The 27,078-nt window shown below is 52.1% G+C and overlaps 1 protein-coding gene and 1 long non-coding RNA gene across 42 annotated transcripts in view; one reads left to right on the top strand and one right to left on the bottom strand.

Moving 5' to 3' along the window:
• The window catches only part of SCRIB (scribble planar cell polarity protein), a 101,686-nt gene that overhangs the window by 37,608 nt on the left and 37,000 nt on the right, over positions 1-27,078 (bottom strand). For 39 of the 41 annotated variants that reach the window (XM_085574045.1, XM_031504127.3, XM_085574044.1 and 36 more), the window contains 10 exons: positions 14,813-14,902; positions 14,213-14,290; positions 12,572-12,886; positions 11,797-11,877; positions 6,851-7,099; positions 6,188-6,298; positions 4,558-4,734; positions 3,617-3,733; positions 1,851-2,039; positions 98-217 (listed from right to left, as the gene is read on the bottom strand). In XM_085574045.1, coding sequence (XP_085430171.1) covers positions 98-217; positions 1,851-2,039; positions 3,617-3,733; positions 4,558-4,734; positions 6,188-6,298; positions 6,851-7,099; positions 11,797-11,877; positions 12,572-12,886; positions 14,213-14,290; positions 14,813-14,902 — 1,527 coding nt within the window. The remainder of the gene's footprint in view (positions 1-97; positions 218-1,850; positions 2,040-3,616; positions 3,734-4,557; positions 4,735-6,187; positions 6,299-6,850; positions 7,100-11,796; positions 11,878-12,571; positions 12,887-14,212; positions 14,291-14,812; positions 14,903-27,078) is intronic. The other 2 variants (XM_085574046.1, XM_085574051.1) reach the window with 2 other exon arrangements.
• Positions 3,730-9,985, top strand: LOC146768523 (uncharacterized). Its single transcript, XR_014953466.1, has 2 exons — positions 3,730-4,297; positions 4,402-9,985. It is a non-coding gene; the product is annotated as an uncharacterized LOC146768523 (long non-coding RNA).

Genomic DNA, 27,078 nt, shown 5'->3' with positions numbered 1-27,078 from the left:
CAGCACACTGCAGGCTACATGCACCAAGGGAGACACTAAAGACTTCCAGAAACTGCTTCCACTCTGCAAGGTGCTCCCAGCTCAGTCATACACCCACCTTCTGCAGGATCTCCAGCTCCTCGGGGCTCAAGTCGCGGTCAATGGAGGAGATGCTCTCCAGGCTGTTCTTGCGCCCAATGCCAGCAGCGAACGGGTTTGCAATGATTCCTGGGGACATCTGCAAAGCAAATGACACATCACATCTGAGGGAAGCCCATGGAATTCATTCCAGAAACTCCCTATTCCAGCCTCCCACACACAGAGTACCAGGACAATCCCAAGCAAGTCAGAACCAGAACTTTTCCAACAACTTGAAACCTTATTCCATAGAATCCCAGACTGGTTTGGGCTGGAAGGGACCTGAAGAATGTCCAGCTCCATCCCTCCCATTTAGGCTGACAACTGTACGAGAAACCCAAGGTCTAAGTAAGCTGCATTTAACTGATCCAGGTGCAAGAAGGGGATAAGGAGAGCAGAGACTGGCTTCATGTTCTACTGGAGAACACAAAAAATGTGACTAGCTAAGCCTTGGAAACAGAAATCTGAGAGGGCATAGGATTGCTGCAGGGAAGTTCTACCCTGTGGGGAAAGACGAACACCAATAGAGCTAGACCATTCCTTGTAAAAGAAACACTGGCCAAGAAAAAATGTATATAAACAGGCTAGTGAAAATGAGCTTGAAAACTTATTTTTTTCAGTGCAGTGCTATTGTGGAACAGTTCTAGAACTAGCAGGAAAAGACAATCCTGAGGAACCACTGTTTTTCTGGACTGGAGAACCCCGCCAGTTCAATATCGTAGGTCAGACTTTGAAATCTGGGACCTCAAAAAAACCAGACAGATCTACAGCAGAAGGCTGGGAAAATCAGCATTCTGTGAAGTGTGAAATCCTCTGAATCCTTCCCCCATTGGGGAAATCCCCAGGGCATTGCCTGGAGAGACCTGCCATAGAGTTCTCCCCATCTAGGTGGACAGAAAGGACTCCTCCACAGAGCTTTGCACCCACCCCAATTCCTTTCCGCATATGTCCTAAATTCTGGTGGTTTCTCCTCTCCCTGTTTGCTCACTGGCTGTGGTATCCCTGGTGGCCAGCCCTGTCTTCCCTGTAGGCCAATGCCCTTTGCACTGCCCCTGTACCCACCCCTACTTAAACCTGTGGATGCTGACAGCCTGGGCAGAGAGAAATTCAGATAAACTTTCTCAGGCATTGCTCTGGGAAGCTTTGAGAAAGCTCAGAGAAAGAACTAAAACAATCCTTAATCTTTGCAGCTGGTGTTCTGAACATGTTGTTTACTTGTAAGATGCACACAAGAAGGGTGCTGTTCCTAATTAGCCAATGATGTGAGGGGTGTTGATTGAGGACCAATCAGGTCCAGCTTTGTCAGAACTGTCTATAAAATGATGTGTGGTGTCTAACAAATTTGGCATTTGCCTTCTGAGAACAAAGGAGTCTGTGTTGCTTCATTCACCCGTCCCCAATACAACAGCGACACAAAACTTGTGCAGAGCACACAGTCTTGTCTTTTGTCTCTGATTCCCCTTCTGTGTGCTGAAGTAAGCCTTTGCAGGAACTGACCTTACAAAAGGCCCTTCTGCCTCCCTTTGCTAAGCCAGTGGTGAGTGTGGTGGGTGAACTTGACTGCCTTGCCTCAATGTTTACCCAAGCAACTTTTCCACAGGAGATGCTTTCTGGGGAACAGGCAGCAGCATCCTCCATCTAAACCCCACGCTGCTACAGCTGGTGCCCAAACTCGCTGGGATCCACCTGGGGTGACTCTGGTGACTCCAAGGGCAGCTGGCCTGCAGCCTCACCTCGATGGCAGCGGCGGCCTTGGGGTCGAAGCCATCGCAGACCAGCACGAGCAGCGCGTCGCCCACACCCCGCAGCACCTGCACGGCCTCGGTGTGCGTCATGCCCAGCAGGCTCTGGTGGTTCACCTCCAGGATCCGCATCCCCACCTGCAGGCGGCCATCCCGGGCAGCGGCCCCTGAGGAGCTCACCTGGAACACACCAAAGGGTGATGGAGCAGCTCAGAGACACCAGAGCGTGGGGACACACAGCACACACAGGCAATGGCGACAACAGCCTGCAGCTGCAAGGCAGGGGAACAACCTGCAAGAACTATGGAGTGGGCAGGACAGGAAGAACCTGTACAGGCTGGTGGAAGGAACAGGTGTGGAAGGATCTTTTATGCAAGATAAAAGAATGTGAATTTGAAATTTGTTGTCCCAAGGAAAGAAGCAGGTGAGAAGGAAAAGCTGGCACATCATGATGCAGCTCACAGAGAGAGAAATCAATTTGTGGTGGGAGAGAGACACAATGGAAATGCAAATGAAGACAAACTAAGGAGGAAGGAGGCAGGGATCAGACATGCAAAGAGGAAGAAGAGGAAAAGCACCACTTTGTCTCCTGGTTACCACAAATATCCAGGGAAAATCAGAGGCAGGAAAACCCCTCTAGATAGGACAGATAGGAGAGGCTGAGGGGAATAACATAGCTCAAAGGAGAGCAGGGTAATTAATGATTTTGGTTCTCTGCAGGCTAAAACAACAAGTATTGGGAAAAACAGAGAGGAGAGATGGGGTAAACTAACTCTGTGCCATGGCTAAACTGTAAACCTTCTACCCCCAAATCCTGTAACGCTGCAGGAGAGAAAACCAGACCCAGCTACTCAAAACAACTGACAGTTAGAATAATCACAGGTTTTCTTTTCCTGCTGTTAAAAATGTCCAAGGTGAATGTGCAGCTGCCACTCTGAAAGAGGGAATTTATTCTTTTCACTTTAAAACAGTTACAGCCACATAACAACAAATGCTAAATGTTCCCTTGCTGCCTTAGCAGCAACCAATTATCAGGGCTGACTGCCAATTATGTAGTGTCTTCAGCCACGAGGATAACTCGCATCAGTTTCTACCCCAAAAAAAAACATCAGCTAAAGAGGGAATCAATGACAATAAGGTGAACACCCAGAGTCCTCCTTGTCAGCAGTAAGTCCAAAATGACACCACTTATTGTGTGCTCTACTGCCAGGGAAGAAGCAATAAAAACTTTTTGGAAAGGGTTGGGAGGAGCATAAACTGATAAGCATAAGTTGAACAAGAAAATATGTAATTTCTGGAGGAAAACTGATGTGAGATTTTTGTGTGCCACAAGCAGTCACCTAAAGAAGGAAGAAAGTCACACAGACGGTGCATGGCACAGGAGAAAAGGTTAGGAATTCCTGATGCTTTCCATGGGATGAGGAAAGAGCTTGCATGTCTAAGTGGGCAGGAAGGGACAGGCACTGGGGGACCAACAGGAATGTGGGTACAAGAAAAGATGTGTGGGTTTGCATAATAGAAAAAAAAAAACCACAAGAGAAGAAACACAAAGCAAAATAAAGGCAAGCAGGAAATAAAATAAGAAACTGTGAAGATGCTGTAGAGGAGGAAATATGAAAAGACAAGGACTTGTCTCCTTTGCCAGGGGGAGAATCTCCAGAACTGATTCACCAGTGAAAGATGAGACCACATTCCAACAGCTCCCCCAGGGTTCACCCCTCTCCCTGGCAGTGCCTGCAGAGGTGGTGCTCTGGTACCTTGGAGATGAAGATGCCTTCATCAGTGGGATCGAACGGATTGCCAGCATGGCCCTTGGCTCCACCCCGGATGCTGATGCCCAGCTTCTCTCCTGGAGCTTTTTCAATGCATATTTCCTGGAAACACAGAAGAATCTCCTTGTTTCTGGGCCAAGTTCAGCTGAAGGAACACTCCTCAGAGTGACCACAGCTCTAAATGTCCTGAAAAGGGCCTGAATTAGCCCCATGTCTCATTTGGCAGTTTATTCTTGTTGGTGAGGACCTGCCCTTTTCTGTTCCCTGATGAGAGTCACCACAGCCATAGCAAGAGATTCTCACCACGTTCCAGCTGGAGACACACTTACAAGAGACTGGATTCTGCCAAAGGAGTGATGCCTCAAGTTTTAGCTTTTATATTTTCCATTCTGTGCTGCTTTAGTGTGTGGATCTGGGCTTCACATGAGGGGATGGTGAGCTCTCTGCACAGAGCAGGGAGACAAAACAATTCCTTCTCTAGCTGGGGAACAAGGGCAAATGATCGAAATCTCAGGCCCAAGAGCACAAACAATATGGGCCGAAGAGAGAAAAACAAGAAGGATGGGACTGCATGGGCTAAAGCTGGAATTGGACAATGAACTCCAATATGCAAGTGGACCAAAACCTATAGAAGTGAGACACCCTGTGACTGGTCATCCATTTTTTGTAAGTATTTTGAGTTCATCTTGCGTGTAGCCCTGGCTGGGCTCTTGTGCTGCCCAAGGCGGATCTGTTGAGGCCTCCTAATAAATCCCTCCTTTATTCTTTAGCTCCATCTAGTCTCTGTTCTAGGTCAGCCTTCACAAGACATCAGGAGAAGGAAATTGCACGAGTCTGGCTGTATCCTAGTCCCAGACCTCCACCTGGTAAGAAACTGCCCCAGAAGGCAGGCTGTGGTTCCCCCCACACCCTGCCTCAGAGCCTACCTGCATGCCAGGTGGAGGGGGGTCTCTGCGGACCAGCATGGAGAGCTCCTGGGTGTTGGAGAGCAGAGCGTTCACGGCCTCCTGGTGGGTGGCGTGGCGCAGGTCAATGCCATTCACCTCCAGAATCCTGTCCCCGACGCGGAGCCCGCTGCGTGACGCCAGCCCTCGCGGGATGACCTGTGGAGAGCCACCAACACAACCAGAGAAGGCGAGTCCACTGTGAAGGAGGTTTTACAGCGATTTCTGCGAGCCAGAGAGGTCTGTAACAGGATCCATGTGTACCCCTGAAAGAATTCCCTACCAAGGTCGTTGACACAGAAACCAATAACGAAAGGATAAATAAGAGAAACCTGCAGCTGCCTATTCCAATGAGCACTTTGTCTTTCCTGGCCAATGAGTAAACTTATGAATTTTGTAAGAACGTATAAAAAGCACGCATGCTATAATAAAAACAGTTTGAAGCCTTCTGAAAATGGAGTGTGCTGCTTTGTATTGTCTCTGTCTCAACTACAGCAGTCCATCTCTCCTTAGAGATGTGATTGTGTCCCTGGGCATCCTCCATCCAACACCCTGCAGGCGTGCTCTGACTCCTCTCTCTGCAAACAGAATTCCCTAAGAGGTGACATATTTGCGAACATGGACAAAGAATGAAGTGGGATGTGCTTTGAAGTGCTATTCCATATTTTATTCTTGTATTCCCAATTTCATCTGAACCAATCCTGTGCCAGTGTTGCCATTATTTTGAGTGTGAGTGTACCCAGAACTGACAGCACCAGTAATGCTCCAGTCCTCACCCAGTGCTCTACAGGGGCTCCTGAGAGCTGAACATATAACCAAACCTATGTTCCTGGTGAAACAAAGGAGTCAGCAAGGAAAGGGTGAAATCTGTGAGCACATGGGAAGCAGGGATGGTGGGAAAGAGTCAGGCTTTGAGAAGAGCAAATCCTGCCTCACTGACCTGCTAATGCACTGCAAGAAAAACCATGAAGGAAGAGGCCTAGCAGGCATCACTCCTAGAATTCCAAACAGACCTTAACAAGGTCTGAACCCACCCACAGGTGTCAGAGGAGTCAGGTTCAGCATCTCCAAGTGTCAAGAGAAGTCAGGAAGCAGAAAGGGCTCCACAGAGATGACCTCTCCAGCATCCCTATTCCCATGAGCATGGACATGCAGGACTGTGAGGGAATGGGCTGCAGCCAGTGGCAGCTATGTGCTGTCCCTGAATGGCATGAGCTGATGTCACCACTGGAATGAGAATGTGGGATCAAAGGACACTAGCCCGAGTGTAGCAGAGCAGCTCTGAGTGCCCCAGTGATCACACACTGTCTCACCAGCACCTTCCCAGTAATGGCTGGCTTTCTGCAATGCCAGCATCCTCCCAGGACTCATTAAAGCCAGTGTGAAGCCAGTAATTTCAAAAGCTAACTGGGATAAAGGTTTGGGGCTTTTACACTCCCTCAGATGGCTCCAGCAGCAGCACATCCAGTACAAACAGCCCTCCACATATCTCTGTCCTATGCCCTTATTTCACAAATCCATCGTATACATCAGGACTCACATCAAAATCCTTCACCTTAATCCCAGTAATCAACAGCTCAGAACACCCAGAGCAGCTCTCCTGGGACTCTACCTTGGAGATGAAGACACCTGGCTCATGAATCCCAAAGGGATGGCTGGAATGGTCACTGCCTCCCACGATGCTGAGGCCCAGGGGACCACCTGCTTTCACCAGGTGAATTTCCTTAAGGGAACAAGAAGCAGTGTCAAAGGCAATGAAGGATATTACATACAGACCACAAACACAGACAAACATGAAGTCAGGGGCGTTTTGCATGGGTAAGCACAAAGTGAACACTCATTGGACAAGGGGGTTCCCCATGTGGGACTCTGCAACCTGGAGAAGAGCTGGAAGGGGGCTCCAAGAGAGCTGGAGAGGGATTTTGGACAAAGGCCTGGAGGGACACAAGGGGGAACAGGTTCTCCCTGAGAGTGGGCAGGGTTAGATGGGAGAAATTGGGGAGAAAACCTTCCCTTTGAGGGTGGGAAGGCCCTGGCAGTGGTTGCCCAGAGAAACTGCGGCTGCCCTTCCCTGGAAATTTTCAAGGCCAGGTTGGACAGGGCTTGAAGCAAGCTGGGCTAGTGGGAGGGGGTGGGTCTGGATGGGATTTCAGGTCCCTTCCACCCCAAGCCTTTCTAGGATGACACCTCCAGGCCCCAATAACCCAGCAGGCCGGTCCCCATCACAACACCCATCTTTCAGGATTGCAGCATCCCCCAACAAAGCCAAGCTCACCTCGACAGGGTACTGATCCTCCAGCCCTTTGGACAGGTGGTTCCTGGGCGGCACCGGCGTCTCCTCAGGCGGGCTGTCCCCGGGGCCGGGGGGCGGCGGGGAGGAGTGCATGCGCCCGCGGGGCGAGCCTCCCTCGCCGGGCTGCTCGGCGCCCTCTCTCTCTACCAGCAGCACGATGGTGGGGGAGGCCGTGGTAAGCAGCGCTACGGCCTGATCATGCCTGGCTTCTGTCATGTCTACCCCATTGATCTAGAACAACCCGCAAACTCGGCGTCAGAGCGGCCCTGCGGCACTCGGGGAGCCCTGGCCAGCCCTGCCCTGCTGGCACCTCTCAAACGCCTGTGCCCCAATGCATCTCGTGATCTCCCAGGCACCTGTGCATTCCCAATGATCCCAGCTCTCTTCCCACTCGGCTTTCCTGGCCCTTTCCCCATTCCCTGTACGGCTGGTGCCCCACAGCACCACTGACACGGTGCTGCAGGGGACCACGCCAGCCAGGGGCGACATTCCAACTCCCACAGCCAAATGTCTCCACCTGGGAGAAGCAAAAGGACTGATTTCCAGCAGCAATGCCACAGCATGGGCACGTGCAGAAGCTCCTGCTGCCTTGTCACTGAGCCACCTGCCCTCATCAGTCACCCAAAACCCCAGCCCAGATGCTATGGGCACGGTTTGATGGCTGACAGGACCTGTTGCTGGTCACTGCGCCACTGGCTGCCCATGCTGACCATAGTCATGGTAGCCAGCTCTAAGGCGTTAGAAGCGACCCCAAGTACAGAGAGATTTGAAAGAACAGAGAGCCTTTCCTAAAGAATTAAGATTTAAAACTGCCCCGCCTTGAAATTCAAAGGACCAGAAAGGACATGGCTGTTTTCCATGGATGTACAAGAGGCAGAAACCTGAAGAGAGCCATGGAACACAGCTAGAACAACAAAACTAGACAGGAAAGAGCTGAAGCTGAAAATTAAAAGGTTTCTAGTCATCAGGTTCTGGAAAAGCTTTCCAAGATGAACAAAGAGGACATGAAAAAAGGAGCTGCCAAGATGGGCTTTGATCAGCTCATGAAATAACGACGTGACTGTAACAGTCACAGCAACTGGGCTTTGTAGGCCAACTTCCTGCTGCCTAATTCCCAGAAATATTATTGTTACTCCCCAGCTCCTTCCCAGAGAGCAGTTTCTGGATTAAGCTGACATGCAGGGCTTTGTCCTGACCCCCCATGACCCTCCCAGCACCCACCTCACTGCCCTGTCCCACCCATGGCTTTGGGTACTGCTCTCCTTAGGACAGCGAGGGAGAAGCACAGCCCTGTACTGCCCTGGGAACCCCCCAGTGTCACCTCTGCCGAGAGCACTGTCCCCAAAGGACACCCCTGGCACGAACCAGAAGGATGCCACAGCAGCAGCTGGCACGTGCCCGCAGAAAGAGGAAGGATGAAAGGGACCTAGGCAATGGCTGCTGAGCACAGGACAGGGCACCAAGCAGGAAAGGTGACAACCATACAGGTGCACAATCCCTAACAGAGTGCAGGTAGCACACACACAGCTCAGACACTCCTGGGAGGATCCTCAGAATCACCAAAAGCAATCACACAAAGGAATCACCACATTAGAGAAGCGTGACCAAACCTGGCAACCCATCTGCAGAAGAAATGGAGATTGTCAGGGGCTGTCTCAGCACATCTCTGGTAGGAAAGGGCCAAGTGGCTGCAGGAAGCTTGAAGGAGGTGTTGTGGTAATATGCAGCACTCATTATGGGACGTTTAGCAGAACAGAAAGAGGACTGGAGGTGAGGAACAAGCACAGGGGAATACAGGGGAGAACAAGAGGCTGCTGGTCAGTGCTGGTCTGGCCAAGCCCTGGGTCTGAGTGCACATCTGCTCTGCCTTCTCCCCACATGCTGCATTTACTGGGCCAGTTCACTCTGTTCTGGGTACGTGTGGAGAGCTGCTGGTAAAACTCAAGCTGGACTAGCCAGCAAGTAGGAATCCAAAACATGGGAAGACTCAAGAGGTGACCCAGGAGCTGGATGAGAGGCTTGGGTCTGACCAAATAGCCTGGAATACCTCGCTGCTGGAGCAGAGGCTGGAGAGCTGCAGGCAGGAGCACTGCCTGGGGTGAGTGAGGGAGGATATGTGCCATCCCCCCAGCAAGCTGGAGCCTGATGAGCCAGAGGGCAGCACCAGGAAGAAGCTGGCTGTGCTCCTGCCCTGTGAGCACTACCTGCGCTAGGTGTGCACCTGCAAGAGTACTCCCCCGCTCCTGCCCCTGTGATCTGGGACCAGCTGTGTCTGCAGCTGGAGTTTGCACCTTCCCCCGCTGATGGCTGCAGCTGGGAGCAGGGAAAGCAGCAGCCATGAGTCCAGGGGACTGAGAAGGGAGGATTCCTCGGCTCCTCTGATGGTTAACAAAGGCAACAGGCAGAAGATACTCAGCTCATTGGTTCCATCACCACATCAAGAGTAAACATGCTCACTGAGAAGGAACAAGATGCTCTTTAAGGTCCTCTGAATCTAGAACACTGCAATGACACTGCACATACAGACCTGCTGCAGCACAGCTCACTCTCGTTTCTCACACCCCCTCTGCTGTCTTCCTGCCCCTGAGAGGAGGAGGGTGGTCAGATGGGGTCAGACCAGGAGGGCACAGCGGTGCCTCCCTGGAGCAGGGACCAGGGCACAGGACTCCCTCCAGGAGTCAGAGCTGTCCCAAATGTAACAGCCCTTGGAGCATTTCACCCAATAACTCTCCACTACCTGGCAATCCTGGTGGCTACCCAGCTTTTGGGGCAGCTAACTTTCCATGGCCTTTATCTAGCTAGAGAGCAAGGCCAGCCATGCAGCATGGCTCTCTGGGTACCATGGGGAAGGGACAGTGTCTGTCCTTTCCCTGCTCCACAAGATTCTTTGTGTGCCCGGGAATGATATTATCCTGAAAAATCTCTAAGGGGTCTCCACATGTCACCCACCACTATCCTACATCTCCCCACAGTCAGCTTTCTTCCCAGTCCCATCCCAAAAAAATCAGCTGCCCTTAGCAACTGCTCCCAGTCCTGCACCCTCCCTGCTGGATTCCCATCCCTCAACTCCAGCTCTCCAGCACCCCCTCAGCAGGTCCCTGTCCACTGTCTTCCCCCCACAAAATGACTCCCAAGAGACACAGGAACACAGGGAAGCTGGGGAATGAGTGACAGTCACTGGGGCATGTTGAGGGGTGTTAACTCAGGGGAGACCTAGCTGGGCTCTTCAATCCATGTGCTCAAAGCTCCCCATGGAAAGTCAAAGGAACGATCCCAGTTCTTCTCCCAAGGAGAAGTCCAGGAGGATCTAGAGCACAGGGGAAGAGCAGGAAGCTGTGCTGTAGTTATTTTCTTAAGAAAACAGAATTATTTGGCAAAGTGAGAGCTGGGCATGACCAGGAGAGCTTTGGAAATGGGCCCTGTACCCAGCAAGGGTCCTCCCCTTCCCCATGCAGATACAAGCAGCCTGCACCCACATCCTAGAAACCATGGCATTGTGGACGCTTTCCAATAAAAATGGGCAATTGCTGCCTCCAAAGAGTATGGTAAGCAGGCTTGGAAGTCCTGGGAGTGTTCTCCTGAAAGGTGACATGTTCCTGCACTCCTCAGAGGGGAGCATGGGATCTGAGCTTCAGCTGGTGCCCAGCACCAAACCTCTATGGTCACACACACCTCAGCACAGGGAACTGAGGGAACCCTACTGGGGGTATCAGGAATATTGACCAAACCTTTATGGTCACACACACCTCAGCACAGGGAACCCTGCTGTTTCAGGAATAATGACAGCAACGCCTCAGCCACATCAAAATCCAGCAGAGGCCCCAACTCTGTAAGCCCTGAACTCACACATCCCATAAGGAATTCACTGCAAGCTATTACTAGGGAATTAGATCTGCTTTTCCTATGAAGCTGCCCATGGATATAAATAGAGCTGCTGAAGCAGGGTGAAAGCAGGCTTGACTTTTGAATCTGTTCTAAGATTTTGTGTCTCCTTTTTCCACAGGTTGAGCAAACCAACCCCAAATGATGGGCCTCAGTACTACCTCTGTACCATGAAGCATCAAAACATGAGCAAATCCAAAATAATCCAGTCTATCTGGCATTAATCAGGCTCAGGGCTTGATTTTGGGCAGTGGGGAGCACTAGAAGAGAGTGAGTAATGCCATACCAGTTCCAGCTTCCTGCCAAGACATCAGTGTCAGACCTGGGCCCAAGCTCCACTAAAATGTTGTGCCTGAGCAAATACAACACAGCCCCAGCACAGGGATAGAGCAGACAGAAGCCAGCACTGACAAGGCTGTATCAGTGTTTACTCACGCCAGCGCTGTGGTTACGCGTGCTCTTACCACAGCAGCTGGGCCAGAAAGCCACCACCAGCACCAGGACCTGCAGCTTTCCCAGAGGCAGCATGCGGGGAGAGGCTCAGAGAGGCTCCCGCAGGAGGGGAGCGAGGACCGGGAGACAGAGACACAAAGTGTGAGAGCAGTGAGATCCGTGGGGACAGGACGGGAGGCTGAGGCCAGAGCTCCATGTGAAGCAGGGAAGCACTGAGGTACCCCTGCCCTGCTCCACAGCACTCCTGGGCAGCTCCTTCTGCTGCAGCCCACCCCACTGTGCCCCAAGGGCTTCCTCTTCCCCCTGGCTGAGCCCCCCAGGCTCCAGAGGGACACCAGGCTGGGCAGTGCTGCCGTGTCACCTCCCTCAATGCCATGCCTGGGGAAAACACTTGGATAAAGCATTTGGGGAAAGGGGAGGTGTAACTGCACCCACCACCGGACAGGGGAGAACCACCCAAATTAAATGCTCTCCCAGAAGGCTCAGGCACTGAAAAAAGGACTCCCAAAATGCAGCTCCAGTAACAGAGAAGCAGCCCCTGCATGAGGAAGGGCATGGAGCCGAGCCAGCCCCTTCCTTGTACCCACACTCACCGAGATGACTCGGTCTCCGACGCGCAGGATCCCATCCCGGTGGGCTGCTCCGCCCTCTGCGATCCGGGAGATGAAGATCCCCTGTAGCACAGTCAGGAAGGTCAGAGCAGCCTGGGCTGTCCCCCACCTGAGCCTGGCTCTCCAAACCCTTTCCCAGACACCAGGCAGGTCTCAGTCCTCTCCCCTCCACAGACCTTTCCCCTGCCCTGACGCTTCCCGTTCGTTCCCCAACTCCACACAAACCCTCTGTTCACAGAGCCCCTGGCAGCAAAGTCCTCCCATGGCCCAGAGCCTGGAATCTGTGACAAGAGGGCAGCAGTAGGATTAGATGTCACTGTCGGGGATTGGCAGCCCCAGCCACCCTCCTCCTATAAAAAAGAGGGAGAGGGACTTTGGACAAGGGCCTGCAGTAACAGCATAAGGGGGAATGGCTTCCCACTGCCAGAGGGCAGGGATGGATGGGATCTTGGGAAGGAATTGTTCCCTCTGGGGGTGGTTTGGCCCTGGCACAGGGTGTCCAGAGGAGCTGTGGCTGCCCCATCCCTGCAAGTGTTGAAGGCCATGGTGGACAGGGCTTGGAGCAACTCGGTACAGTGGAACCTGGCTACAACAAGGTGAGGTTCAAGGTCCCTCCATGCTAGAACTCCATGATTCCCTGACTTAAGAGCACCTGGCTCTCAGAGACCACCTGGCCCACCAGCCCAGGGCCAGGCTGCACATCTGCATGCCCAGGGATGAATGAGGAGGATGCGTGGCCCCGGGGGATCAGACTGACCGTGTCCCCAGCCCGGTAGGGAGTAGAGCCCTTGCCGCCAGCGATGCTGAAGCCGAGGCCCTTCTCGTTGCGCATGAGGCAGGTGGAGAACCTCTCGGTGGCTGGGGCTGCCTCGGGGCCCTCGGGGAAGCGCAGCCCCCCACGCCGCTCCCGGGGACTGTAGTCATCCTCGGGCCGCAGCGGGGTGACAGTGATGGCGTTCTCGGGCTCTACCATCCGCTCCCGCAGCACTGTCATGGACACGGAGCTGCCCGAGCCCCGCAGCGCCTCCACGGCCACGTGGTGCTCGGCACAGTGCAGGGACACTCCGTTCACCTGGGCACGGAGAGCGACAGCCTGCCCTGGTACAGAGCCCAGCAAACACCGAGCCCCGACCCCACACCCAGACCGACCTGCACCGAGCCCCGACCCCACACCCAGACCGACCTGCACCGAGCCCCGACCCCACACCCAGACCGACCTGCACCGAGCCCCGACCCCACACCCAGACCGACCTGCACCGAGCCCCGACCCCAAACCCAGTCCGACCTGCACCGAGCCCCGACCCCACACCCAGACCGACCTGCACCGAGCCCCGACCCCACACCCAGACCGACCTGCACCGAGCCCCGACCTCACACCCAGCCCATCATCATACACAGTGTCCCTTCACACTCAGCCCAACCTCACACCCAGTGTCCCCTCACACTCAGCCCAACCTCACACCCAGTGTCCCCTCACACTCAGCCCAACCTCACACCCAGTGTCCCTTCACACTCAGCCCAGCCACTACTGCCTGAGAGAACTGGCTCAGCCCCTCACACCCCACCTGGGCCCTGCTCCCACAGGTGTATCCAGACCTCTGGGAGGTTTTCCTGCATTCCCTCAGCACCTGCTACCTGTCTCAGGCCAGGGCAACCAAGGAAAGGCCCTTTCAGAGGAATTCCTTCCCCACAGGGAGTCCTGAATTCCCTACACCTCTATCATCCCCACAGGCAACATCCCAGACAGATACCCCCCCCCCTCCCCCCCCCCGCCCACAGATCCATCTCTAACAACAAAATTCAGCAAAATTCAACACAATTCAGGTCGACCCCTGTTCATCTTCCAGAAGGAACATGCACCTGCTCACACCCTTGGAACACCCAGAGCTGTCAGTGTGACAGTCCCTTGGTGTGGAAATGTCCCAGAGCAGATCATCCCAAGTGTGGCACATAAGGGAGAACCAGGGGATCAGGCCCAGGCAGCCTGGGATAGTAGAAGGTGTTCCTGCCCGTGGCAGGGGGTGAAATGAAATGAGTGTTAAGGTTCCTTCCCACCCAAACAATTCCCATGGCTGGCTCCCTGGGTAAGAAGTTATTTTACAGGGTTCACTTTTGCTCTGCCCAGGTGTGTATTCTTGTATTGTATTTCTTCCCACCTACATCAAACAACACTTCAGAGCTGGGCCAGAGTAAATGCAGGAGAGCATGTAAAGCAACGAAAGAGTCACGGTAACATTAAACAACTATCTCTGAATCAAAGGGATTTTGTTTAGCTCTTATATATCTCCCAGTGCTTCATTTGGTCTAAAACATGTGAGATGCAAATCTATTCCAAATCATCTCACACCGCCACTCCAAGCTATCAGAAGCATTTGCTTTGTCAGGAGTCAATCCTTACCTCCAGGAGCTTGTCACCAACACGGACCCCTGCCCGAGCTGCAGGACCCTCCTCAGACACACGGGAAATAAAGATGCCCTGGAAACAAAACCCTCTGTTCTATGGAGAGCCCATTCCTTACCCCTCTGGAGTGCAGAGAGCCGCCTCAGCCCCTCAGCTCTAGTCTCCAGCCAGTCCTGAGCCCAGAATGAGGGGACATGGCAGCTCAGGAGCTGGGAAGAGGGAACAGAAACCCCATTGCAGGGGTACCCCAAGGTGACAAGGGGGACAAAAACCCCACGGCAGGGCTGCCCCTGGTGAGACAGGACCACGGAATGACACCTTAACCCTCTTCCAATGGAATTGAAATCACACGATGTAGCTGATGCCACCAGGTGGAAAACAACCTCACACCCTGTGCGCCACAGCTGGGGAGGAAGCCCTACTCCCATGGCTGCTCCAGGTCAGCCCATCCTGGCTCAGGGCAAGAGTCTGCTCCACCCCGCCAGCCTCCCCTCCGGGGGGATTCAGGGCTGCTCCCAAGCAAGGACACCCCACCTCCAGCCGGGGAGAGACAGTCCCCAGAGGAGCTGCCCCAGCAGTGCAGGGCCCAGGCCTTACCTCGTCGTCCCCCTTGTAGGGCGTGGAGCCCTTGCCCCCCGCGATGCTGATGCCCAGCCCCCCCGTCTGCCGCACAATGGTCAGGGTCAGCTGCAACAGAAGGGACAGGGGGCACGGTCAGGGCACTGGGAGCAGGGAACAGCTCCTTCCATGGAAAACGGCAACTCCCAGTCATCTCCTGACACTGGGGAGCTGTAGGTGAGCCATGGCACCCGTGGGACACACTGGGGGGGAGCTGTGGCACCTGTGAGTGAACCATGGCACCAGTGGGTGAACCGTGGCACTCATGCCTCAGAGGCAGCATCACCACAACACATGGAACAACAAATCCCTTCCCACGGCTGAGCCCTGACCCAACAGTCACCCTGCCCACAGTGGACACAGCAGAGGGGATTCCACCACAAGGCAAACTGGGCAGCCGCAGACTGGAACTGGATCACAGAACAGGGACAGCACTCACATCACAGCCTGGCTCTGCCATGGGGCTCCCTTTAAGTGCAATTCCAGCAACCACTGGAGGATCCCAGGTCACCCCAGTGTAGTGTGCAGTGACAAGGATGGCACCTTGTTCAGAAGACTCTGGATGGACACTTGGTTTTGTTGTATTGATGGAAAACAACACACAACTCCAAAATCCCCATCTGCTCTGTCCAGATGCTCTGCTTCCCTCTGCCCCAGCTGCTCAGGATCACAGCTGAGCAAGCCACAAGTCTTCTTCTACCTCCCACCTCCTCATACCCAGTCATGCCCACTGCCAACAGCTGATCTGACTCAAGCTGAAGCTGTTTCATTTAAGGACACCAGCAGGAACCATTCCCAATGCCACAGTCATGAGAAGGAAGACAGGGAGCATGTGGTAGGACACAGGGAAAGGAACAGGACAGACAGGACTCTCTCAGGGCCAAGGACCAAGGAGCTGGTGAGCTAAGTGACAGAAATGAGCACAGACTCCTCTAGAGAACTAAACTTGCTGTCCTCCATGTCACCTCTTTGGAAACAAAGCCCAGGATGGAGAGAGGCTGCTGCAGAGATGTCAAGTGCCACTGTCAGCTCCACATGGCCACAGCATGGGCAGCAAAGGAAGCAGGAGACCACCTTAACACTTCCCTTCACCCTCTTTCGTTTCTGTAATGACAGAACCAACAGCTTGTGGAGCTCCATATTCTGCTAAGGTTAAAGCAAAAACCAAACCTAATCCCCCCCTGAAATGTGAAACAAGCTGAGGTGCTCTGCTTTGCCAGTTCCTTTGATGCCCAGCTAACAGCACAGCAGAATGCTCTGGGATGTTCCCAGGGAAATCCCTAATTCTAGACCTACCATCAGTTCACTGTCTCTGGTGCAAGAGCCAGACAGAAACTGAGTAAAATTCCAAGTTTTGGAATACCCAAGTAAGACAGAAGTGGGGTAGTCACAAGACAGCACCAAGACAGCCCAACTGAAACAATCTCCTGACCAGACAATGCTTCTTACATGACTACATCTATTAGGAACTAACTGCAAAACCCATGTTTTTCCACCCAGACTCACTGCACTCCAGAAATGCTCTGAAGACTCATACCTGTCTTGTTCAAGGAGTGTTCAGACCATGCTCTCAGGCACACAGGAGGATTTTTGGGGTTGTTCTGTGCAGGGCCAGAAGCTGGACTTGATGATCCTGGTGATCAGGAAATTGTGTAATTCTACGTTCAACACAAAAGTTTCTAAGAATGACAGCAAACCAGGGCTTCAGGCAAGGATCACAGACTGATCTAACAGCAGGATCCCAGAGTTTCCCACGTCTGCTCAGTGCCCAAATCCATTGGACAGGATCATGATTTTGGACAATGACTGAGGACTGTCTGATGTCACTGGTCACAGAAAGTCACTTCCAGCTGCATGACAAGCTGATGCTGTAAACTAACAGAAAGATATGCCACCAACCCCCTGGATTTCACAAATTCAGCAAACCAGTCTAAAAATATGGGGAAACCTGCCAGAAAAGCCAACTGGCCTGAGGGGGAAGACCCTTCTATCCATCAATGTACACTGAAAAGCAACACACCAAGGAGAGAACAAGCCAGATTAAAAATACTGAGACAACTGCAGCAAAGGGGCTTGAACTAGATATAAATATATGTAGGCTGAAAAGATTTCAAACTCCCAAGCAAATCAGTTCTCCCACAAATGTTTGTTTGAGGTCTATGCAAAGAATAACGGATGTGAACATGAACCTCAAGAAGGACTGGATCCAGCAGCCTGGAATGCCCTTCACGTTGCAGCTCTGGCTCTTTCCAGCTTTAAACCCTTCAGCTGTTTGTTCCCCCAAGATCCTCTTTCCTAAGGCTGCTCTGGGGCTGCCTGGACTGCCACGATGCTGGACTGGCACTGAAACCACAGGACAGAGCTGCCCTCAGCAGGGAGAGCTCACCTCCCTCCTTGCCATTGTTCCTGCCACAGATTTCACTGGGTATTTTACCCCCAAAGGCAGGGATCTACCCACAGCCAATCTCAGACGATCTGATCTCACCAAAACTCACTGCTTGTCCCTCTGCAGAAAGGACAAACCTTCATGAAGAGCTCATCACACTCCCAGTTCCTCAGCAGGGGTCCAGCCCTGCAGGAAAAGTGCTGCAGTGCCAGGGAGAAAGTGGGGAAATTAGAAAATGCTGCCATCCTTTGCCCTGGCTCCCACCAGGAACCTGCTCACCATCAGTGTCAGCCAACAAGAGCCAGGGAAGCAGTTCCACCTCGTGCCCTCAGTCCTGCCTGTGGCCCTGCCTGTGCCTCTTTGGCGACACACCAAACATGAACGGGGCCAACCCAGTTCTCATATGGCTTTTGGTGTCTTTTAACATGGAATCATGGAATGGCTTGGGTGGAAGGGACCTTAAAGTTCATCCACCCACCCTCCTCTGTTAACAGACTCACCTGCTCCTCCAAAAATTCCCAGCTTTCAGAAGTAACTGCACACCTGGACAGGCACACTTTCAGGTAGCAGCCAGGGACATGTGGGTTCTGCCCAACAGATTTGGGGCAGTCCAGATTTGCTGCTGTGCCATGCAACTCATCTTTGAGGACTCCTGCAGCCTGCCAGGGGCACGGCAGCCAGCAGCCATAGTACCCACAGGACTCAAGGGACAAAGCTCAGACCTGCTGTACTTGAGAGCTGCTGAAAGACCAAGTTCTTCCTGGAGACACACCCACAGCAGCAGGGCTCATGGGCTTCACATCCAGAAGACAGAAATTTATGAATGGCTGTACATGTGGATGCATGCAGCTGGGGTCAGTTCGGGGCCTCTCAGAACCAGAGCATCAGCAAGTGCAGACACAGGAACAGAGATGAGGAAAGGTCTGGAGCAGCAGGAGCAGCTGAGGCAGCTTGAGGGGGCTCAGCCTGGAGAAAATGAGGCTCAGGATGGACCTTCTCTTGACAGGAAGGGGGAACAAGGTGGGGGTCAGGCTTTGCTCCCAGGGAACAAGGGACAGGACAAGGGCAAACAGTCTCAAGTTGTGCAGGAGTGGTTTACATGGGATACTGGGAAAATTCCTTCCTGTAAATGGCTGTCCAGCCCTGACATGGATTGCCAAGGACAGGGGTGGAGTCCTCATATCTGAAAGTGTTCAAAACACCTGTGGATATGGCACCTGAAGACATGGTTTAGTGATGAACACAGTGGTGGTGCTGGGTTGATGGCTAAACTTACTAATCTTCAAGATCTTTTCCAACCTTACTGATTCCCTCAGTATCCAATCCTGGCATTTACATGTCCCAAAAGATTTGAGACTGTCATACTGATACAGGAAATGCACACTGCAACAAATAATTTAGACTTATGTTGGGACACACATGTGATGAGGGACAGGTGCCACGTGAAGGTGAGGGATCCCACTTTAAGAGCAGCTGAAGAATCCATTAAATGTCATCAACAGCCTTTTCAAAAATCAAAAGGGCTAGACAACTTGTGTTCAAGAGTCCCAACATTTGACTGAGATCTCTGAGGTGCTTATAGAGCATTTCCAAAATTCTGGGCTTTTTGTAGCCCGAGACCCCTTACCTTGTGTTGATGGACTGGGAGATTATGCAGAAGGATGCCTGTGACTATCAGCTCCTCACCCAGACACCATCTCAGGAGTAACTGAGGAACACATGTGGCTCTTAGCAGGCACACAAATGGCTCTCATGAGAAACAGCTGAATTCTGTGAAAACCAGGTCTCTCAAAACCCAAACTGTTTCATTCTGAGAAGACTCCAGACTTGGCTGATGAAGGTTCAACTAAGCAAACTTGTGCAAAACACAGAACCTGTGCTCCAAGACCTGGCAGTGGCCACAGTCAAGGCTAGTACAGGTGTGTGGTGTACAAGCCAAGAACCAGGTATGAGCCATCGGGAGAGAAACCAGAATTTGGGTTCCCTCAAGATCTGTCAGGCAGGGTTTTACTCTAAAGCAGACGGAACTGAAATAATTCTATATGAGGGGAGGCTGGGAGCCTTCCAATTCAGGAGGGGGAGACAGACCCTTTTTATCTTTTCATGCCATTAATAACTTTATAGAAGATGATAATTCCCTGTTTGTAATCACAAAAGAATTAGGGATATTCAATGGAACTCAGTAAGATACCAAATGAAATATCAGTGGCAGGCTTAAAAAATACTTTTTGATATAAAGCTCAAGTAAATTAATAATTGATTGCCACTAGATTCTGTGGGAAATGTATAAAAGGAATGGGAGAGGATCAGACAAAACCAAGGATAGCATCTCCACAGTGCCTTATACATGGGCATGAACAGCCCTCAGCTGCTGTCACTTGCCTCTGCCACACGTTCAGTCAGTGTAATACAACACAACACATCAGTTTGTAACTATCACACTAGAGCATCAAGGTTTAGGTTGGACATCAGGAAGAATTTCCTCCCAGAAAGGGTCACCAGGCAGTGGCAGGGGCTGCTCAGGGAGGTGGCAGAGTCACCATCCCTGGAGGTGTTCAAGGAATGACTGGATGTGACACTCAGTGCTCTGGGCTGGTAACGAGGTGTGGATCAGTCAGAGGCTCAACTTGGTGGTCTTGGAGGTCTTTTCTAACCTAAATGACTTTGGGATTTTGGTCACCTTGGGTGCACACAGCTGGGACAGGGAAGAGCAGGAGCTGGAGGCACTGATTCACCAGGAAAGATGAGAAGAGCTAAATCTGTCTGGCTTTGGTCAGTGACAGCTCATGGGGACAAGGAGACAGGCTGAAAATAACAGTGAGCAAAAGGGAGATGGGAGATTGCTGTGTGACTGCTGAGAGCTAAATTAACCCCAGACAGTGGGAAAGGAACACAAGGGAAAAGCAGCCCTGTGGCAGGAGAGCAGCCCCTAGGCACGGGCTGGAGGTTTCCTGGCTCTGGTATTATTCCTTCCTCTGTTCCAATGGGTTTAGTTCTCAAAGGAAAAGGTATCAGGAGGGCAGAGATGGTGGGCAAAGAGCAGACGAGTTTAAGCACTTCACTGACTTCTCACTGAACACCTCCACAAAACCAGTACAAAGCACAGAACCCTAAACAGGACCTTTGACAGAAGCACTGCGAACAGAGACAGGGACCTGCCACAGCCCCACTGGGGACAGGCACAGGGACCTGCCACAGCCCCACTGGGGACAGCAGTACTGGGAACAGGCACAGGGACCTGCCACAGCCCTACTGGGAACAGGGACAGGGACCTGCCACAGCCCTACTGAGAACAGGCACAGGGACCTGCCACAGCCCTACTGAGAACAGGCACAGGGACCTGCCACAGCCCCACTGGGGACAGCAGCACTGAGAACAGGGACAGGGACCTGCCACAGCCCCACTGAGAACAGGCACAGGGACCTGCCACAGCCCCACTGGGGACAGCAGCACTGAGAACAGGCACAGGGACCTGCCACAGCCCCACTGGGGACAGCAGCACTGAGAATAGGCACAGGGACCTGCCACAGCCCTACTGAGAACAGGCACAGGGACCTGCCACAGCCCCACTGGGGACAGCAGCACTGAGAACAGGGACCTGCCACAGCCCTACTGAGAACAGGCACAGGGACCTGCCACAGCCCCACTGGGGACAGCAGCAATGGGAACAGGGACCTACCACAGCCCTACTGGGAACAGGCACAGGGACCTGCCACAGCCCCACTGGGAACAGAGACGGGGACCTGCCACAGCCCCACTGGGGACAGCAGCACTGGGAACAGGGACAGGGACCTGCCACAGCCCCACTGGGAGCAAATGGGACAGGGATCTGCCATGCTCAGGGTGCTGCTCTGCTCCTGCACATCCCTTCCCCAGGAGACTTGAGGACATTGACCACATTTCCCAAAGGGAGAAGGAAGCAAGGATGCCTTTTTAAAACATGGAATATGGTCACACTTGAAGCATCAATAAACCCAAGGTTCCTCCAGCTACGTGAATATTCACAATCACATGAGACCCCTATCTGACAGCTGTGTGCCAGGGCTATAGATACAGATCCAGATTACAGCGCTGCTGTGTGTCTATATAAAGCTCTGATTTCATCCTGGTGCATGGAAGAGATGTTTGCAGTGACAACAATCCTTCATTGGGACAAACTCCACAGGGAGGTGATGAGTCACATCCCTGGATGTGACAGGCTGGGTGTGAAGAGTTTCACCAAGGCTCCTTCCCCTCAAAACCTTGGGCCTTTCAAAGCCCCTTCAGCCTGGGCTGCTTTATGATTCCAGGATTAGTTATTTCATTAATGAACTACACAAAATGGGGTTCCAGGATTAGTTACCTCATTAATGAACCACACAAAGTGGGACTTAGGAAGCTGGCACTTCCCTCTCATCACAGTTGGAAGCCAACTTTGTCAGGGGCACAGGGATAGAAAAAAAAGGGAATCCTGCAAGGCCTGGCCAAACTATGGAATGCAGCAGGACAGGGTCTCTCTGGAAATGAAAACACTCAAATGCTTAAAGAGAAGCAAAAAACATTGTCCAAAGCTACCAGTCCTCAAACCATTATAGAACCAGAAACAGGATGAAAACCTACACCCAAGTTCAGCTGGAACAGGTAACACTAGAGCACATTGCATTTAATCTCTTCAGCAGCACAGCATTTTTATTCCTGTTCTTACTGATCCTTCTTGTGTGGTGAAACCCTTGGAGCAGCCATTTTTCTTCACTATATTTTCCACTATAAAATTCCACTGGAGAATCTTCTTAGCCCAGCAATTTCAGACTGTTCTAAAGGTCCTTTTACCCATCATTTAACACACAATTGTAAGACTATAAAGACTGGGGAGTTTACAACTCTCTTAAAACCCACTCCAGTGCTGTGCTACTAAGGGCAGGCCTCGAGGAGGAGAGCATTTATCCACTGAACAGTGGAATACGTGGAAAACTTTTGTTAAACCTGGCATCACCTGCCTCAGAACAAACAGGCAGAGACATCTCTAAGTGTACCTTGTTTGGAGGCCAAACCTCCCTAAGTCCTGAAGGATACAGGAAGAAAAGCTAAAGGTATAATAAAGGTATGAACAAAGAGAAATTCCCATCCAGGAACAGGAACTGCCATATCTGAAATGGAAAAAGAAGCATGGGATTTAGTGGACTAAGGTCTGATACACTCACTCATGTTGCCTGTAGTCACCAAACCTGAGCTCAGGTAGATCAGCTGAAAGAAAAGGCAGGGAATAATTGGAAATCCCTCTTACCAGAGAACACCAGAAATATTTGATTTCTCTCATCCAGGAAAAGGAAGGCTGGAAGAAATCAGGACTGGTCTCCATAGAATTACACCAAAGACAAGCAGGCAATGGGTCAGCCAGCAGGGAAAACATTGTACAAAATAGAATGAAAACAATGATCTAACGAATGACAGATTAAAAGTAAGTTTTCTAATCCACAAGCAGAAATATGGAAAAGTTTTGGGGTTCTCCCTGAAGGAGGAATCTGTGTGTGTTACACACTGCACAACAGGATGAAACTAGCTGTATTTAATGAAAAGTTTGACCAACTTACTAAGCAGAGCATAGACCTGAGTTCCCAGTCATGGTAGGAGACTTGACTTCAGCACTTCCTCCAAATCATCTGTTATCTTCCTTGCAAACTCAGCTTTGCTGCTCCTGAGTTGAGCACAGCCCTTTTTCAGTACACTTCCAGAAATGCCAACCTGTCCCAGTCTGGCCTTATTCCAGTGCCCAGGTTGGGGACTGTTTCCCACTGCAGTGTCTTGGAACTGGCTGGGAGATCCTGCACTCCTCCAGTGACAGAACACACTGCAGCAAACAGGCACCAGTTTTAAGGCAAGTAATTGCCTCAGCCCCCATAATTTCTATGGGGGTTATGGTAATGCCTGACTCTTGTACATGACTGTGGTCCCAAGCAGCAAAGCCTCACATCTGTTACACACAGGGCACCTGCCTAGAGCAGGAGGGAGAGCTGGATTTGCTGTAGCACTGGGTTTAAACACGCAATTTTCACTCCACCACTCGCTTTCCTTCTGCTTTCTACTCTCCCTGTAAAGGCCAACAAGATGATTGTGTGGCAGAACAGAACCAGAATGATCCTGCTCCACTCTTGGAGCAGGCAAAGGGAACCATGGGTAGGACTACATTGGTGTGAGAACCATTCCACACTTTGCTCCTTGGTCCCAGAGAACTCTGGGTCAGACAAAACTTGCAGCTGAGACAGGGATCAGCGATGAGGAACAAGCAGGAGTCACATAAATCAATCCTCCATCTCTGACACATGGTGGGTGACTTGTGTCCCAGTCCTGCCTTGACACAGGTCCATGGATGAAGGTGTATGTTGTGGCGCGGTACGCGCTCCTCTCGCCGCAGGTGTACATTCACAGGAAGAGATCACAAACCCACCTCAAGGTCACAAACCCACCTCGAGGTCACAAACCCACCTCGAGGTCACAAACCCACCTCCAAACCAGAGGGTCATGGCTTGGAAAGGTGGCAGAATACTGGCCCCAGTTGCCCAGAGAAGCTGTGGCTGCCCCATCGCTGAAAGTGTTTAAAGCCAGGCTGGACAGGGCTTAGAGCAACCTGGGACAATGAAGGTGTCCCTGCCCATGGCAGGGGGTGGCACTGGGTGACATTTAAAAGGTCCCTTCTAATCCAAGCCATTCTGTGATTTCATAAAAAAAACCACTGAGGACCCTTCAACCCAGTAGGAAAAGGTCATAAAAACACTGTCATGGCAGTAAATGAAAAGCCAGACAAATTAAAGGAGAAAATATAGCACATTTTTTCTTTGCTCAACAGGAACTTGGATCATCTTAAAAACTAAACAAGAGAAATGGGAGTGTTTATCTTTTTTTTAACATAAAAAAGACTCCACTCTGTCATATTCCAGTCAAGCCAGGTGAGCAAACACAGGTGACATCATCTCTCCTGCACTACACAAGAGGTTTATTAAACTTTTTCGGGTTTAAAATTTATGGATCACATTGTGAGAAAATCAAATTTGCTACATAAGAATTCTAATTCTGACAATGCCCTGATGAAGCACACACTCACCCCAGAAATGCAAAACCAGAGCAAGGGGAAGAGCTCCACGTGTGCAGCAGCGAGGAGCAGCCCCAGGCAGAGAGGCAGGATGGCTCCCAGCACATCCCAGTGCTCCCCAGTCCCTGTGCTGGCCTTTCCACAGCTGAGTCCCTGAGCTCAGGATGGTTCCCAGCACATCCCAGTGCTTCCCAGTCCCTGTGCTGGCCTTTCCACAGCTGAGTCCCTGAGCTCAGGATGGCCCCCAGCACATCCCAGTGCTTCCCAGTCCCTGTGCTGGCCTTTCCACAGCTGAGTCCCTGAGCTCAGGATGGTTCCCAGCACATCCCAGTGCTTCCCAGTCCCTGTGCTGGCCTTTCCACAGCTGAGTCCCTGAGCTCAGGATGGCCCCCAGCACATCCCAGTGCTTCCCAGTCCCTGTGCTGGCCTTTCCACAGCTGAGTCCCTGAGCTCAGGATGGTTCCCAGCACATCCCAGTGCTTCCCAGTCCCTGTGCTGGCCTTTCCACAGCTGAGTCCCTGAGCTCAGGATGGCCCCCAGCACATCCCAGTGCTCCCCAGTACCTGTGGAGCCTTTCCAAAACTGAACCCTTCAAGCAGGGGATGCTCCAGGACCAGGCTGTGCTGCCACATCTGCTGCTGGCAAATACTAACGGGTGCCAGGCTTGAGGCATTCCAACACAAACGGTGACATTCCCAAGCAGCTTTCACAGGCTGAGGCCCCTTCAAGACTCACTCCTGACTGCAGAGTAACAGGATGTGACACCTGAGCAGCAGCAAAGATGACACCCAGCATGTCTGGAAACTTTCTCCCAGGGAGTGGAATAGCAGCTCCTTCTGTCCCTGGGCAGAGTGAGAGACAAAATCCTGTTCATGTGCCCCAGCAGCAGAAGCTTTGGCAGCACAGAGCCCTCTGCAGCTCCTGGATCTGCAGGGGCTCTGCAGGACACAGGTTAAGGCTGGGCATACCCAAAGATATGGGTGGCACCAGTCTGCTACAGCAGAGCAGCCTGGGCACTGAAACACAATTTGGGACCCTCCTTCCACCGTCCTGCAACCTTGGAACCCTCCTTCCACCGTCCTGCAATCTGCCCAGCAGCTTTCCAGGCTACTCCATTGGAACTCCTGAAAGCAGAGCTCAGGTCTAACCTCGTGCCATCACACAGGTGCTCAACACTGCTGTGCTCCTCTCAGAGCCTCTCTAAACCCCAGCGCATCCACTCTGCAAGGCAGATGGGGAGGGAGACCAATCACTGGGACAGAGCCAGGCTAGAGCCAGATACCCACCACTGGGTATCCCGGACTTTAACAAAGCTGTTTTTCTGCTGCTGCAGCAGAGGGCATCCCAGACTTTAACAAAGCTATTCTTCACTGCAGCAGAGCCCCCTTGGCACCAAGAGCAGCTCTGGGTGTGCCCCACACTGGGGCTGGCACAAGCTGGGCCTACCTCTCCAGTTCTGCTCCAACAAGCTCAGTCTCCAGCTCGTAGCTATGGTTTAGGGATAAGGAACACCCAGTCAGGAATCAGCAGTCTTTTTCTCCCAGGGATGTACTAAATTATATAAGGATAATATATATCCTTCCTGTGGCAGCAGTTTAATGAACTTCAAACTGTGCTTCTCAAGGGCACCAGGCTCTCTGCTCTGCCCAGCTCCATCATCCCATGACTATTCTCAAGGAATCATCCCTGAAGCAGCAGGCAAATGCCATTTGGAAGTGTTCAAGGACAGGCTGGGCAGGGCTTGGAGCAAATCTGGTCTCGTGCAAGCTCCCTTGCTGAGCACTCCCCAGAGCTGTAGGACAATCAAGCATTCCAAATCAACTTCCCAAAGCTGGTCTGCTTTTGGGTGACTCCAGCTACCACCACCAATCTGGGAGCTCTCTAGCATGCTGCTCCTCGTGAGCTGCACAGCCACATTTTCCTCAGTGCAGGAACAGAGCTGTGCTGAGGGGACACCAGAGCCAGCCTGGAGCCTCACACCAGCCACACCCAGGAATCACAGAATCACTGAGGCTGGAAAAGACCTCCAGGATGAGAAGATTATGCAGAAGAGCAACGCAAGAAATACTGATGTGGTTTTCAGAGACCTAGAGATGGAGAAAGATGGAGAAATCTTCAGGATACATTAACAGGGGACCACACCTGAGCCAACTCATGCTCTGCCTAGGTGGAAAGGATTCATCACCTCCCTCCTGGAAAGCCTTACTCCAAAACCAAGAAAAATTTCTGTTTCACACCTGAGGGAACAGCAGAGCTGAGTTCTCAGAGACACCCCAGCCAGCACTTCCAGGTAACACATGGCTCTGGTGGCCCTGCAGTGCCTGTCCTAGGGGAGACATCTCTGTGCAAGCTGTCAGCAGGGATGCTGTTCCTGCCTCTTGTCAGTGCCAGGAGCACTCTGCTTCCAGCACCTCCTGGGAAACCTGCCTGCAGAAAGGTACTGACCCCACAGGCCAGGCACTGAAAACCTGGAGACAAATGCAGGAAGCTGGTCACACTCAGAGGATGAGCCAGGCAGGCAGACACAAGATTTTAACCCTTAGCACACTCACCATCCCCATGCCAGGGGCTTTGTGTTCCCTCAGACACCATCTGCCCTTTCCTGACACCTCAAGTTGCTGCATGTTAAGCCTTGAAGGGGTTTGGGGAAGGCTTCAGGAGATGCACAAATCACTGGCTCCAGTCCACTTTCCCCAGGCAGTGGCACAGTGCCTTGAGATCCTCCTTCTTTATCAAAGGGTCAGTACACAGCACTCGGCTGATTCTTGAGGTCTCTGCTCCTCCAGAGTTACC

This window comes from Lonchura striata, chromosome 2 (assembly GCF_050655825.1).
Source record: "Lonchura striata isolate lonStrDom1 chromosome 2, ASM5065582v1, whole genome shotgun sequence".
Lineage (NCBI taxonomy): Eukaryota > Metazoa > Chordata > Aves > Passeriformes > Estrildidae > Lonchura > Lonchura striata.
Note: the sequence above shows the minus strand (reverse complement) of the source record. Positions and strands in the feature narration are given on the sequence as shown.